The 15,941-nt window shown below is 44.7% G+C and overlaps 1 protein-coding gene across 5 annotated transcripts in view; it reads right to left on the reverse strand.

Annotated features, from left to right (window-relative positions):
- The window catches only part of ADCY8 (adenylate cyclase 8), a 216,953-nt gene that overhangs the window by 127,845 nt on the left and 73,167 nt on the right, over positions 1-15,941 (reverse strand). For all 5 annotated transcript variants that reach the window (XM_070630986.1, XM_070630985.1, XM_070630988.1 and 2 more), the window contains exon 3: positions 5,526-5,656. In XM_070630986.1, the coding sequence (XP_070487087.1) occupies positions 5,526-5,656 (131 nt within the window). The remainder of the gene's footprint in view (positions 1-5,525; positions 5,657-15,941) is intronic.

Here is a 15,941-nt window from a genome sequence, read left to right on the forward strand (position 1 = left end):
GTGTGGCCAGGGGAACAAAAAAGAAGGGGTCGGTAAGCCAGGTTGATGAATATAGACTCTTTCCTGAAAGATATGGGAAGTTGGTGAAGAGTTTTAAGCATAGGCATGATGTCTTTAGATTTTTAATGCATAAAGCTTCCTCTGGCAAAGTCACTACTACATGCATAGGATTTGAGTCTAGACAGATCAGGGTTCAAATCCCAGCTCACCACTTAAGAATACTATGACCTTGGGCAACTTCCTGAACTTCTCCAAGCCTTTGTTGTGTAAACTGGAGATAACTGTAGTAACAGCCTCACTGGTGGGTAGTGAGTCTTTAGCAAAGTGCCTAGCATATTAATAAGAGTTCCATAAGTGTGTTAACTCTTGTCATCATTATTTTACAAAAATGTTCTATAATTGAGTGGTTGCATTTGAGAGAGAGGGGGAGGGAAAGAGGGAGAAAGAAACATAGAAAGAGAGAGAGAGAGAGAGGAGAGAAGCTAACTGAGGTGGAAGAGAATATGACCACATGATTATTTGTTTCTTGCAGCTAAAAGCATTCCTAACAGTTGACACAGGCCAGAAACAATAGTAGCAGGAACACTTACAGAGTATTTACTGTGGACTTGATACTGTTCTAAGAGTTCTGCATGTATTAACTCATTTATTCCTCATAACAATCTACAAGGTAGGAAATATTATCTCTATTTTACCGATAGGAAACTGAGGCCTGAGTAACTTTCCCACAGTCATGAAAAGCTAGGATACACACCAGGCAACCTGGCTCTGGAATCTATACTTGTTATCACTAGTGTGCTACCTTTGAAGTAAGGACAGTGATCACCATGGCAGGCAGAGAGTGGAAGGGTCCATAGATCATCTAGTCCAATCCACTCACCTTACAGATCCATTCACCCAAAACTATTACTATCTACTTGTCTATGTTAAGAATGGTTCATTCATTTATTTATTCAATAGCTAATTAACTGAATGCTTACTATGTGCCAGGCACTAGAGATTCAGTGGTGAGGAGACAGTATGTCACAGCCCTAGGGGCATGCAGCCTATTGAAAGAAGAAACAGATTCCCTGAGATCAAAGGTCATAAGAGCTCAAGATGTGCTCAGTGCTCCAATCTCACCACATTTCTGTGGTCTTCTGACCACACGGGACTTTATGCAACTGTGTGTGTACATGATGTCCCTGCTCCCCGGCATAGCTTTCTTTCCTGTTGCTACCTGTTACAATCCTATGTGTCCTTGAAGACCCCACGCATTTGCTGAGACTCTACTTTTATGGGGACTTCCCCAACCACAGCCTACACTGGCCTCCTGCCCGGCCTGTGCTCCCCGCTGTCAGGGCACTTACTACTCAATACACAATCACACGAGACTAAGTGTGCTCCATCTACTAGCTAAAGAACAGGAAGAAAGTCACCTCTCTGTCCCAATGGCCCAGCACACGGTGGGCCTCATGTCACGTTTCCTGAGCTGAATCAACAGAAATCTTCAGAATTCAGTCCTCCTTCCTCAGACGGTGGTCAGCGCCACCACGTGCATGACCTGGAAGCTGGTTAGAAACGCAGAATCTCAGGCCCCACCCCAGACACTCTAGATCAGAATCTGATTCAACAAGAGCCCCAGGTGATTCTTGTGCACGTTCAAGATGGAGACGCACTGGTTTAACTCATAGTGATGCAGTCAGGGTTTGCGGAATAAAAGAGCAGAAGCAGAAACCAGGATCCTGGTTCTGACTCTGTTGCTCATTCGGCTATCCCCAGCTGCTGGGCTTGAGGTTGGGTCTTTTGATTCTAGGTATAAACTTGTAACCTTCCAAGATTACAAGTTTAACAAGATTACAAGTGTAACTGGAGAGGCCATATTAATTTCCAACTCTAACTGGGTTATATGAGTTGTTTATTTGGCTAAAAATAAGTGATGTTACCTAACAGTCACTCTGCAAACAGAGTCCTCAAGGAGGTTTTAGCAGAGTTCACTGGAGTCGTAGAACCTGGGCCCTGTGTAGACTCTTCTTCCTAACTTGTGTTCTTGGGAAACTTATTGAACCTCTCTGAGCTTGCATCTTCTTGATGATAAAGAAGAGATCATTAAAGCTACTTGCAGGGTTACTGTAAGCAGATAATTTATAAATCACAGCATAGTCCTCGATAAATGGAGGGTATATTACTCCTTGTGGACACTTTCGGGAATCAGAGAATGTTTAATGGATGGCCACATAGACAAGACTGAAAGCCAACAAGCTCTCTAGTCTCATTCAGTTGCATCTTGCTTGTATGTGAAACTCTTTTGTCCATTTCAAACAGCTCAGCGTTTGAATCAGGAAACCAAGACCCAGAAAAATGAAATGCGGCCAAAGTCTTGCAGGGGGTGTGGCTCATAGAAAATGTTCTGGGACGAGAACTCTGATCCGCTGGCTCCCAGCCTACCAGGAAACACTAACGCCCCCGAGGATGGAGCCTCTCACCACACCCTCTACTGCCAGGAGGCGATGAACTGTGTGAAATATAATTAAGAGTTAGGCATTTAGAGCAGATTGTTTTTAGGGTAGGGGCACAAAATAACAGAAAAGCAAGAGAGAAGGAAGAATGAACCAGGGGGGTAGCCATGAAGAGGGCGACAGGATTGGAAACGATTTCAAAAATGCTCCCTATACTGCAGTGGGTGTGCTACGGGGGCCAGAGAAGCGGGCGAAGCAGCCGGCCTGGCTTTGCTCTCAGACACGGGCTAAGGATCATCCTCCTCTGCTTTTTTCATCTCTGTTCTTATTTTAGCACCCAGCATCCCTGCAGTGGGCTGCAGAGGCCCCCGCCCCTCGTTGAGCTCATCTTTCTTGTAACAGCGGGAGCTGTGGGCATCTCGCCACAGCCACCTCTGTGAACAGCTGGGGAGAGGCCCCGGTGCAGCAGTGGGTGTCTCTGTAGATTCTTCTCCCATTAGAAACAGCTCTTTCGCTGCAAGCTGAGGATGCTGAGAAACGCAGGGGGGCAAACGCAATTTTAATTTAGTGTGGTGTGAACATCTGGAAAAGGGTTTGGACCCTAAGAACTTGGTGTAATGATCTAAAATAAATGGGCAGGTGGAGAGGAGCAGAAGTGACTTTAGTTATTCCCCACTAAGGGAAGCACTGAAAATTGATTAGTGCAGAAAGAAAGCCAAACCTGTTGTTTATTGAATTTAAGGTTCCCAAGTATGTTGGTGAGGGTGGGCAGGCTTGTTTATTTTTTCCCTTTTTCTCTTTATTATCGGTAGTTTTTTCCTCTCTTTCTCCATGGTGACAGGCACTTTCACAATATATCATATATACATTTTCTTGTTTTTATAATATATAATACATATGCAAATAGACATATATATGTATATATATATTCACACATGCAATACATATTTATCAATGGTCTGCCTTCACTTGTCCCTGATCCCTCTGCCCAGGATTCCTGTCTTTGTCTTTTCCACCTGCTTGACTCAATTTAAATAAAGCAAATAAGAATCATCTCTTCTAGGAAGGTTTCTCTACCCCTTCCTCCCGCTACCCAGGTTTTCCTCTTTTTACTATCTCTTAGCACTCTTTGCTTACTTTAATAATAGAACACTGTACTATAATTATAGGTACTGCCCTCCACCTGTTGTTCTAGAATTGGTACTGATGAGATCAATTCCTGGATCTGGCGTGTACCTTTCGTGGGAGTTGCTGCCTGACAAATGGCTGCTTTGCAAACTCAAGCATCTAACGTGGTGTAGCTCAATTCTTGGACAAGACCCCGAGAATGATGTATACTGATATACCTGCTAAAAAAGACTGTGTCAGAATCACACTCTCTGCTGGACTTGATTTCAAATGAGCATGCTGGCAAGCCAGGTGCAGAACACCCAGGGATGCTTGTAAGAGGGAAAGTTGCTCTTCCCTCCCATCAAAGTTATGGAGAAAGGAACTAGGAGGGTTTATTGGTCTTTCTAGAGCTGTTCAATGTATAGGCTTTTCCCCTACGTCTGGGAAATTTCCATTCTATGATATTTTGTGGGAGGGAGATACAGTTCTACTGTACAAGCTGAAAATGTCAGATATTTGCTTTATAGTCACTTCTGGAGAGTGACTGCACTCAGCCAGTCAGACACATCTGCCCCAGGCTTTAACTTGAAGTGTGAAGAGGCTGGGGGAGGCGGGGGAAGGGGGAGAGCAAAGGCAGCCACACCTGGATCCTGGGGGCTGCAGAGGAAGTGAAGAGGAATTGCAGAGGTTGCAGCTGTGTTGGGGATATGGTTGTTATCACAAGCAATGGATTCTTCAGAAGCAGCATCCTCACTAGCCTAGTGTTCTACTGTGATTTTGGCTATGCTTCTGGCTCATTCCAACCCATTTCTAAGCCTGCCTCTCCATCCTTCCCCAATGACTCTGTGAGGCACAACATAGCCTTTCAATGCATTTCTTTATAATCGGCCAGGGTTGGGTTTTTTTTCACTTGTAATTAGGAACATATCTGAAACAATCTACAATGTGCCTAATGCCCTACTACATGCTTACCCCTGTCCTATGCTTTGTATATATCTTCACTCACTGCAAGGCAGCCATTAAAATGGCCATTTTACAGAACAGGATTTTGAGATTCAGGTACGTAAATTGCCCAAAATGACACTCAAGAAAGAGGCACAATTGGATGCTAAAGTTGATCTGCCTCACTAAGGAGCCCACCCTCTGATATTCAGTACACATCATATTGTCTAGTGCAATGCTGGGCATGCAGAGGGCACTGTTGGATGGATGGATGGATGAGTGGATGGATGGATGGATGGATGGATGAGATGAGTAGATGGATGGATGAGTGGATAGATGGATGGATGAGTGGGTGGATGGATGAGTGGATGGATGGGTGGATAGATGACTGGATGAGTGGATGAATGCATGGATGAGTGGAGGAGTGGATGGATGGCTGGATGGATGAATGGGTGGGTGGATGGATGAGTGGATGAATGGGGGGGTGGATGGGTAAGTGGATGAATGGATGAATGGATGGATGGATGGATGGATGGGTGGATGGGTGGGCAGATGGATGAGTAGATGGGTGGGTAGATGAATGGGTAGATGGATGGCCAAAAATATGTTTGCAAAGGGAAAAGAAGCTGTAGTCCTTTTTTGTATTGTTTTAAAGACACTTATGAGGAATCTAAAGAGGAGACATATGTGATCAACCCTGAGGCCTCCAGATCGCATTCTGGAAGTATTTTCCCAATCATAGTGTAAAAGGCTTTTGCTTTTCCCACTCAAAATGTACAGGCAGGCAAGCCTACTGCAAGGGAGCCAGGCAGTAAGTCAACTAGCAAATATAATTGCACTTCTCTGACATTCTTCTTGAGCCTCAACTTAGAAATGTAGAACTCTCTAATGAATAATCACTAGTTAATGAATTAATCAACCACATGAGGAAAGGTGCTGACATTCAGGCAGACAGAAGTCAGGGCAGTGAGATGAGAGCAGCTGAGTGCACACGGATCATGTGGAGAACCGGGGTGGGGATGTTGTGGTTTTCACCTGACGTTCTCGTAGCGATGGATGTAGATCCGATGGAACTGATGCTGCAGGTGCTCGTCTTCCACATTGGTCATGTCGTTGATCATTTCCAGGACGACAAACCGGGGGAGCACAGATAGCACCAGCCGCTCCTGGAACAAAGCAATGAAGAGAGACAGTCTTGTTAGGCTGCCCACTGAGACTCAGTTGGGTGTGTGGGCAGTGTAGAAGTCATGGGATTCATGGCTGAACTTCTTGACGAATTGCTAATTTCATACCATTCTATGGACATGACAAATACATACTGAGTACCTGTTATTTTCCAGACACCCTCCTGGGTGTTGGGTACACAGTGGTGAACCAAATAGATGGGGGTCCTACTATTATGCTTGAGCTTACTTTCTAAAAGGGCATACAGACATGAAATATTACACATTTGCAAAATGTGACAAGCGCCATGCAAGAGCAGGTCATGATCAGAGGGTATGATGGTTGATGACCTGATTCTAATCAGCGATTAGGAATGACCTTTCTGAGGAACTATATTTAAACTGATACCTGAAAGTCTGGAATAAGCCAACCCCGTGTAGTGCAAGAAGAGAACTCTGGGAAGAGGAAGCAGCAAGTGCAAATATCCTGAGGCAAAAAAGAGCACTGGTGTGGCTGGAGGGTGGAGAAAGAGGGTGTGGTGACAAGCGATGAGGTTGGAGATGTAGATAGATTTTGCAAGCCTGCATGAGATGTTAGCATTTAATTCCAGTTTCAACTGGAAGCCACTATGGGGTACTAAGTAGAAGGGTGACACAAACTGATTTCCATTTTAAAAGACGCCCCTGGCAAATGAATTGTGGGGAGGAGGCCAAGAGTAGAGGCAGAGAGACCAGTTGGGGAAGCTCCTGCAGTGGTCCAGGTGAGACGTGATGGTGGGATAAGGATCCATGGGATTGGCAATCAACTGAGATGCTAGGAGAGAAAGAGGGTATGACCATGGTGATGGCTGGGTTTTGAGTTTAGTTGATGGGGAGGGTGTGCTCCATTTATTGAAACAGGGGACTTGTGAGAGAAACCAGTAACCAGAAACCAGGAGGCATGAACTCTTTATCAAGAGGAGAGGAAACGAGACACATGCAGCCTGAAAGTAGGGACTTAACAGCTGACGGAAGAATATTCTTCCATTGTCATCAACGCGGTAGATAAAAACAAAATAACTGGTTAACTAGCAAGTGAACTAAATCCTAGAAAAACCTTCTGTTGTGGAAACTAGGCAAGAATCTGGCTTCTTTGCTATATAATTATCTATAGTGCGGAATTGAGTTTGAGGCAGGTGGATTCTAATCATCATAGTTTCCCGTATCCTCACGGTTATTTACGGATCTTAAACATTTTCACCTTCTATTCTTTCCTTTATTCCTTGCACAACCCTGAAAATAAGCAGGTGCAAATAATTATCTTTATTTAATGAACAGACTGAGTCTAAGAGGGATTAAATTACTTGCACGACCTGAATGGTTACCAAGTGGCCAGGATGCAATCCTTCACCACCTAAAATTCCTTGAGGGGATTCTTGGTGAGATGGGAAAAGCCCTGGGTTTTGAGTGAGACAGGAGTTGGGATGCCGTCTCCATCACGCAACAGCAGTGTTTCATTAGGAGAGCTACAGCATCTCTCGGTGCCTGAGCTCCCTAATTTGGCAAAGAGCAATAATATCGTCTACTTCACAGGGTTGCTGTGAGAAGTCAATAAAATAAAATATGTGAAGTGTTAATCCCCTCCCCCTCCTCTCTCTTCTACTCAACCCTGTGCTCATGCAAAGGGCTTTATTAATGAAGCACCCAATGAGCTTCCTATGAGGAGGCTTTCTCCTCTCTGGAAAGCTGTCTCATCGTGGGACTGAGAGGCTTGCTTGTTGCAAATGCTCCCATCATGTCCACGTCCACTTCGTGTTCATTTGTGCTATTTGTCAACTTCCCAGTTACTTGTGGCCCTGTTCATGCAATTGCTGCTGGATGGGAGCAGGTGCTAATCACAGTTTCGAGGGGTACGCTGAGCCTGAAAATAGTAGGTGCTAATGGAATATTTCCTAAACAAATGTGTGAGCAGGGAGAAGGCAGACTGTGTCCAGCTCATGGCTGCATCCCCTGCGGCAGCCAGCTCAGTTCCTGGGACAGGATGATTATTTGTTAAATAGATTCTTTAAGTGGCAATGTACATTCAACCTTCAAGTACAACATCAAGGCTTTTATGGGCGACTTTTTAAACACAATTTTAATAGCAAAATTCTCCAGCGCCCAAGCTTGCCAGCCTGCAGCCCGTCGTGCTCCTGGCAACTGCCCCAGCTCCTGCCTTTGGAAAGCATTTTCTGTGAGACGATGGGAGTTTGCCCAGAGTCTGCTTATAAAAGGCCATTTTCAAGACTTTTGTTTCCTTCAGATGTGTTCACTGCTTAAGAAACATCATTCAAATCCCCTGAAAACACAATCTGAAAGAAAATGGGCAAGTTTGCCCCTTAATCCAATTCCCAGCTCCTGCTGAGGCACAATGTATGATTCTCCAGCTTTGGAGGTCAGAAGGACAAGAATCTCTCCTGGAGCCAGACTGTGGCCTTTGTGCTCACATTCTGCATATCTTTTTCGCCCTGGGTTTTTTCCATTTGCATGAGAAGAGGCCTGGGTCGATTCAAAGTGCATCCATGACTCCTGCTGGATTTCCCTCTCATCTCACACAGTGTGCTCTTCACATAATGTGCTCTATTCATGTCATCGAAATGGCTTCCTGGGCATCGACGGCTAAGGTATACCCTGAGGGGAAGTCAAGGTGAAAACAGTCAGGGATTTGGGATCTTTATTTTATGCAAATGTTTGTAGTGGGGAATACAAAGAGAGCAGGGCAGCTCCCTGACACAGGTGGCAGCCCTTCTGGGCCTACAGGCAGCCCAGCCGTGCTTCTGAATGGCTTCAGGAAGAACTCGTGGCTCTCAGGTTCCTGCAAACTGAGGGTCCTCTCATTAACCTCCCTCTCCTGCAGACAAAGCGGTGTTAACTGCAGCGAAGGTCCAGGCAGAGAGACTCATGCTGGGCTTACGGATAAGATCTTATTTTCAGTGATCACTCACTATGAAGTATGCCAAAAGTTTGGCATCTAGTATCTAATTGAAACCTCACATTAATCATAGGAGGTAGTAAGTTACTATTTTCACCCCATTTTATGCATGAGGGTACTAAGATTCAAAGAGTTTAGGTGAAACTGGGCTGCCAAAAATGATGTACTTGGTAAGTGCACAGTCAAGACTCAAGCCCATGTTGTGTTTTTCTCTGGAAGTTGGATCATAATTCATCCATTTATTCATTTATTTACCATGTCAAGGAATAGTGCTATGTGACAGGTGCACGGCTGGACATGGAGAATCAGCAGAAAACAAAAGCAGACCTGTACGTGCCTTTGTAGAGCGAATGTGCTAGAGGAAATAAACGGACCACGGTGGAGATTTGGGGGAGCTGGTGGCTGCTTTAGCTGGATCATCAATGAAGGACTCCTCAAGGTGACTTAAGCCGGGATCTGAAGGGCAGAAGGAACCAGTCCTGTGGAAAGCTAGAGAAGGTGCTGCAGTCACAGGGGAAGAGCAAGCACTGAGGCTATGGTATACGGCCTCTCACATGGAACTCATTCATTCATTCACTCACCCAACAGCTTTTTACTGAGATTCTACTATAGGCAAGTATGTTAGACGCTATGAATGCAGGGGTGAATAAGGCAGATGTGATCCTGGATTTCATGGGGGCTTACAGGCTTAGTCTCAGAGACGACAGGCAAAAGAAGTGATAGTCAGGGTATCAGAGGTCCAGCAAAGGTGGCTGGCAGGAGCTTGACAAGCGCTAGTAAGTCAGGAGCAGACTCTAGCTAGAAATGTGGGCAGGCAACCCAGGGACTCAGGGCAGGCTGCTCTATAAGAAGCAGATGAGGTCCTGGGAGGCTTGCTAGAGGTGGCAAGAAAAAGAAGGAGAAGCTGGGCTTCCACGTAATTTACCACCAAGACTCAGAGCAAGACAGAGACCAAGTGGACAGAACTTGGATCTGGAGAGACGAAACATTGGGTGTTTCATCTCAGGAATAAGGTGTGCTCTCAACTCTAGTACAGGGGCTCCCCACCCCAACTCAGTAACTCAGATGAGTTATGCATTCCCTTGATCATGCTAACCTGTGCCTGAGATGCCTTCTCTAACTGGTCTGCTGAAGCGATACCACCTCCGTGAAGCTCCCCCTGAATCCTACTACGCCGTGTAGACCTGCCTCCTTCTGCCCCGATTGGAACTTGCACCGACCTCTGAACCAGCACGTGGACCAACTCAGTACAGTAGAAGCTCTTCTGGCTGACTTCCACTTAATCAACTCTCTGGCCTGCCTCATTGGATTAACCCACGCTTTCCACTCCCTCCCTCACACCCATCAGCTGAAGGTGCCCAGCTGGTAGGGAGCCATCTAAATGCCCACAGTGTCTACTCCCTCTACAGCTGCATGCTGACCAGGAGTAACTGGGCTTGTTTCCAAATTAAATACAAATTTTAAATAAGTAGGAACGAGAGATGCTATTTGTATGAAAATGGAATCGAACACTTTGGAAAGAATTACTAAGACTGAAGAAGTAAAGCATTGCTACCAAATTAGATGTTGCCAAAAGACTTGTAAAAATTTGTGGGAAAAATAATGAAGATCCAGAAGTCACTCTGGTAATTTTGCACAGACTTTTAAATTCTTGCTCCACATGAAGGAACTAGAAGTCTTGGCTGATGCACTATGAGCTATGATTTCTGTAAGAAACAAGAGACCTACACCAAAAGAAATGTCTTGGACTTTTTCCAAAAGACCAGAGAATGAATTTATTATTTAATGTTTAAGCCAGAAATGAAATATTTAAGTATAATTTTTTATATTTCCTGATTTTAATCTACTTTTTCAATTAATCAAGTAACCATTCATCCTCATTTTTTTCAGCTAAAGGGATTTTGCAAAATTTTTCAATTGTTTGGGGGTCTGTCACCGTCCCTAAACTGTGAAGTATTTGAGTGCCAAGAGAATGTTTTCTCCACCTCCAGAACCCAACACAGGCTTAGTAAGGAAGCAGGGGGAGTCAGATTATCTGGATTCCTTTGGTGACAAAGAGACAGATACCCACCTTGAGATAGCTTAAGCAAATTCAGGCTTTGTCATCAGTATAGTGGGTGTCTCACGGAATCTATGGACTTTGGAAACAAAAGGACCCAGTGACCCATAATGACTCTTTCACCTAAACCTGGATTTCTGATTCTCCTGCAGGTTGACTTCATCCTCTCTTAGCCACCGAGAGCTCTGCATCCTTACAGCTTGTATCTTTGGCCATTGTGAGAAGATTCTTGCTCAGTTCAAGACTCAACGTGTTTGCCTAAGGATTCTGCCTAAGGTGCATGGTCAGGAGTGCAGAGTCATGATAAAGAGCTTGGTCATTACTCGGGTGATTAATAAGCGAGGATGAAGGAAGTTCCAGAAAAATGCGGGACGTGGTGGCAAAAAAACGAATGTGCACAATGCAGTGGCCAATGCATGTTTGTGGAAGGAACAGATAAATAAAAATAAATACGTGTGCCTGAACTAGGGTCTGGCTCTGACAGGAGGGTCGGAGAGCAGGGAATCTGAAGGGAAGGTAAATGATGGGCGGGCAGAGTGGTGTGGCAGTCATACACACGGCCATGGAGCGAGGCCTGGGTTTGAACCCTGACTCTGCCCCTCCTTGACTCTTTGACTTAACCTCCCTCCGGTACCACAGCTTCCCCCTCTGTAAACAGAGATGATAACGACAGCAGCTACTTCACAGGGTTGCTGTGGGGTTAAATGAGATCATATTCGTGAAAGAATTAGATAGCGTCTAGCACACCGTAACCGCAGCCCAAATGCTTGTTAAATTCACCGGCAAGCATGCCCTATTTTAAGCCTTGTTTTAGGACTTTAATTGTAACTTGGTGCTGAAGCTGAAAGCTTTTAGTGGAAGGGAACTTACACAGGAATATGGGGAAAACGAACCGATAGAATATGTGAAAAAGGAACTGTGGTGCGCCGTGAAAAGCCTCTAGTCACACTTTTAATAATTAAAACATTTTTGAAAAACTTTGTTATCAAAATCTTCACTCTGGCATTTGAGTTTATGTCTTAAAGGGCTTTTATGGAATTATCACGCAGAACTGTTACCGTTTCTGAAAGCTAAGTGTGAGCACAGCCATGCGGAAACTGTTTAATTGGCTCCTAAAGGCCTGTTCTGTAGGTGCACTTCAGGCTCATTCAGCCAGAGAGTGAACGTCTGCATAACATCCATGTCTACCTGAGGGTGGTCTAAGACCCCAGGAGCTTCGGTTCTGCTTGGAAATGCAGACTAAAGGGTTTTGGAGTCAGGCAAGCTTGAGTTGAATCCTGGCTGAACTCCACAACTGACTTGTACTGAGACGGTGAAAACTTACATGACTGACCCCTTTGAGCCTCAGTTTCTTCATCCACAAAATGGGAATAGTCATACCTGCCTCCTAGGATTGTTGTTTACACTCAATGACAAAGCCCCTTTTACAGATCTGGTACACAGTAGGTGCTTATTCAACAGCAGTAGCCATCAGATGTGTTTTAATTCATTCCAGTGGCCAACTCATAGCCCATGGCCTACATTACTCCATAGTCTATAGTCCATGATGTGGAGTGCAATTTAAAGGACGAATCACAAAATTCAGGTTTCAGGGGGGCTTTTTTCTTCTTTTCGTGTTTTCAGGCAGTCCAGATTTTCTCAGATCCCTTCATTTAGTAGTTCCCAGATACATAAAATTGGAAACCCTGAGACAAAGCTCTTTCCTTGTTCTTTCATTTGCCCCATCATTGCTGAATGCCCTCTGTGCCAGGAGACCCCAGTGCACAAGGCCAGCCAAGGCCACACCTTCCTAGACCATGGCTCAGATCCTATAACTTACCTGTGTGACTTTAGACAGGTCATTAACCCCTCCAAGCCTCATTTTCCTCATTTGCAAAATGAGAACAGTGGCTCCCTTATGGGATTATTGTCAGGGCTCAGTGAGACATTTTTTTTTTGTTTTTTTGAGGAAGATTAGCCCTGAGCTAACATCTGCTGCCAATCCTCCTCTTTTTGCTGAGGAAGACTGGCCCTGAGCTAACATCCGTGCCCATCTTCCTCTACTTTATACGTGGGACGCCTACCACAGCATGGCTTGCCAAGCGGTGCCATGTTCGCACCTGGGATCCGAACCGGCAGCCCAGCCTGCCGAAGTGGAACGTGCGCACTTAACCGCTGCACCACCGGCCGCCCTGAGACATATTTTTTTAACTTGCTGAGCAGGAGTGCTATCCCATGGGAGTAGGGGGCAGAGGACGGATGAAGTGGGGGGTGATCCATACCAGGTATAGGCAATAAGGGGTCCTTTGTCTATAGAGAATTTAAAACAATAATAAAAGGACTAAAAGTTGTTCTTCTTTTTATGATCACCATTCATTGGCAGTTTTAAGCAATGTTGGTGATAAAATATACCTTTCCACTCCCCAAGTAACTGCTTCTACACAACCTGGCATATAGTACACCCCTCCCCTCAGTTATTAGCGCTTCAAATGGTCCATGATATGGCAATGCATGCATCTGCCATCAGCCTTACCCTAGCCAAGGCTCAGCACACCCATGGGGACCTTTACTTGAGGACCCAGTCTCATGTATCAACAACTCTAACATTATGAAATAAAAAGGAAGCCACTTTTTTCGGTAATAAAGTGATAAACCAAAGCAATATGACACTCAAGCAAGATGCTGAGCTTTCCTGAAAGGCATTTAGTCAAATGTGAGGAATAAAGATCACATTTGCTGAGCCCAGAAAACATTAGGCATGAAATCTGCTGCTAAGCATTAGCCCCTCTTGAAAAAGCTTTCTTTTAAGCACTTCTTATGGCTTGAGGATTTCAAAATCTTTTTAGAGAGGGCTAAAAGGGTCTTTCACACAAAGTTTGCTACTTTTCTCAGACACAGAAAACACTACTAAGTATTGTGCCATTTTCAATAGAAAGACATTGATAAATAGGTCAGAAATCACGACTGGAGGAATTGAATTTGAATCTTTTTTTGGCATGCCTTCTTAATTGTCTGATCTTGAGTGAGCTACTTAGCATCTCTGAATCTGCATTTTCTTAGGTGTGAAATGCAGGCACTAAATCTTGCCCTGCCTACTTCATAGAGAGGCTTTATTGAAGGTGAAACACTCCAGGTGGATAGTATGGTGTCTTCAAAAGACAGGAGTTTGCCAGACAGAATCAGGGAAGAACATTCAGGCACGGGCAAAGAATGCAGAGAATGGAGAGCAGAAGGCAAGCCTGGAGATGAGGCTACCATGGTTGAAGGTTCTCTGTGAAGGGAGATCAGTCAGAACTGAGACTTGAGAATTCCACTGGAAACAGTCTGGAATGGACCTTGATTGCTAGGACAAGGAGTTTGGTCTTTAGCCCATAGGGAAACAGAGAGCCAGTAAGTGATTTTTAAAGTGAGGGATCAGGAAGGAAGGGGGTTGACAAGGACTATAAGGCTGGGGGACAGACAGAAAGTAGGTGACTAGTGAGATTGTTGTCAACTCTCCAGCAAGGTAAGTAGATCTGAATGTGGGCCAGCGCAGTGGGCAGAGAGAAGGATCAGATTAGAGAGACAAGTGGAAGGTGCTGTTATTGTATATGGGCTGGAAAATTTTCCAAAAATTTTTGAAATACGACAAGGGATGAAACAATATAAAACAGATGAAAAATGCATAGATACATATGTAGGGGAGGAAGACATTTCCCCTACCCTCTCTGGGTTCTTCTGGCTGGAGAATGAGTTAAATTCACATGAGACAGAATAGCAGGAGAAAATTAAACAAAGCTTTATAACGTGTATACATGGGAGAGGCTCAGGCAAGCTGAGCAACTCGCCAAAATGGCTGAAGCCCCCACCTTAAATATCATATCCAGCTAAAGACAAAGGAGGATGTTAGGGGTGGGGGGAGTCAGTTACAGGAGGTTACCAGACAAGCACAATAAACAAATGCAGATTTAAGCCCTTGCCTTCCCCACTGATTAAAAGTTTCTAGAGATAAGGTCATCACCCCTTCTTCCTGGAAGAGAGGGAGATATCTTTACAGATGGAGATTTCCTTTACAATGTAAATGTCTCTTACAAAGGGTAAGTAAATTCTACTTTTCAGTTGCTTTCCTGTCTGCAAAGTAACCAGCCCCAAATAATCATCATGCCAAAGAGACGTATCTTGGGGTGGTCAATTCCAGGCCCCACACATATATAACTATCTATCTATCTATCTATCTATCTCCACCTCCATTTCCATCTCTGTCTGGGTGTATTCCTTCTACTTATCCTATGTACCATTCAAAGCTCCTTTGCCACAAGGAGCTTTCCCTGAGAAGTCCAGATCCCACAGCTCTCTACTTTCTCTCAATTCCTTGAGTGAGGCCATACTACTAACTTAGTACTCTGATTCTGTATTATTTTCTCCTTACTGGTAATCATAGACTTCTAGGACTTGAACTAGAGGCTTTTAAGTCCAAATTTTTAGAAGTTCATAAATAAGAGCATGAAGACCTAATATGGTTTTTAGTATTGCTGTGATCATTGTAACTCTCATCGTATTAACTGCACTTGCAGCATCAACGATTGTGCTGTGTGCAGGCCTGTATCACGTTGACCAGAACTATCCAACTGTGTGCCTGGCCACAGCCATGTGCTGCAAACTGGTGACAGGTGTGAGGAGACTCAGGGCTGTCAGAGCCCCCAGGAAAGTCACCTCTGGCCATGACCAGCATCTTCAGGTAGCCCTACTGTAAATATTAACATTTCTCCTGCGAGAATGATGTGAACAGACATAGAAACCACTACTTCTTATGCATCATCTCCAACCCTCACAACAGGGAGCAGGTGAGGAAGTCAAGGCTCAGAGAGGTTTAGGGACTTGCCCAAGGTCACACAACAAGTGAGAGACAGGGCCAGGGTTTTAATAGGGTCATTCTCTCCTGGAAGCTATGTTTTAGCTAAGGGTGTTCAAGCTTGTGGGAGGCAGGACTGAGGCCCGCCCTTAGATCTCTTGATCCAGTGTCTTTCCCTTTAATTTTTGTATCCTAACATCTTCTTGTGGATTTGTTTTATGTTCTTCATTAAATTAACATGATAGGACCCTTTCTGCAGGGACAGTGACATCTTTGTGAGGTGTTAAGTAATCTCCAGCTCAGTGAGGCACACCCTTTTGATCCAATCTTCCTAAAACCTCCCAGCCTTCCAGGACCAGCTCAGACGCCTTCTTTCTGGAAGACACTGCCTTGGTTCCACCATCGGGAGTTCACCAACTTGGGTGTGAAGCCCTTGGGGGGTTTAAACAGGGAAGTATTTCTTCTTTTT

This window comes from Equus przewalskii, chromosome 8 (genome assembly GCF_037783145.1).
Source record: "Equus przewalskii isolate Varuska chromosome 8, EquPr2, whole genome shotgun sequence".
NCBI lineage: Eukaryota > Metazoa > Chordata > Mammalia > Perissodactyla > Equidae > Equus > Equus przewalskii.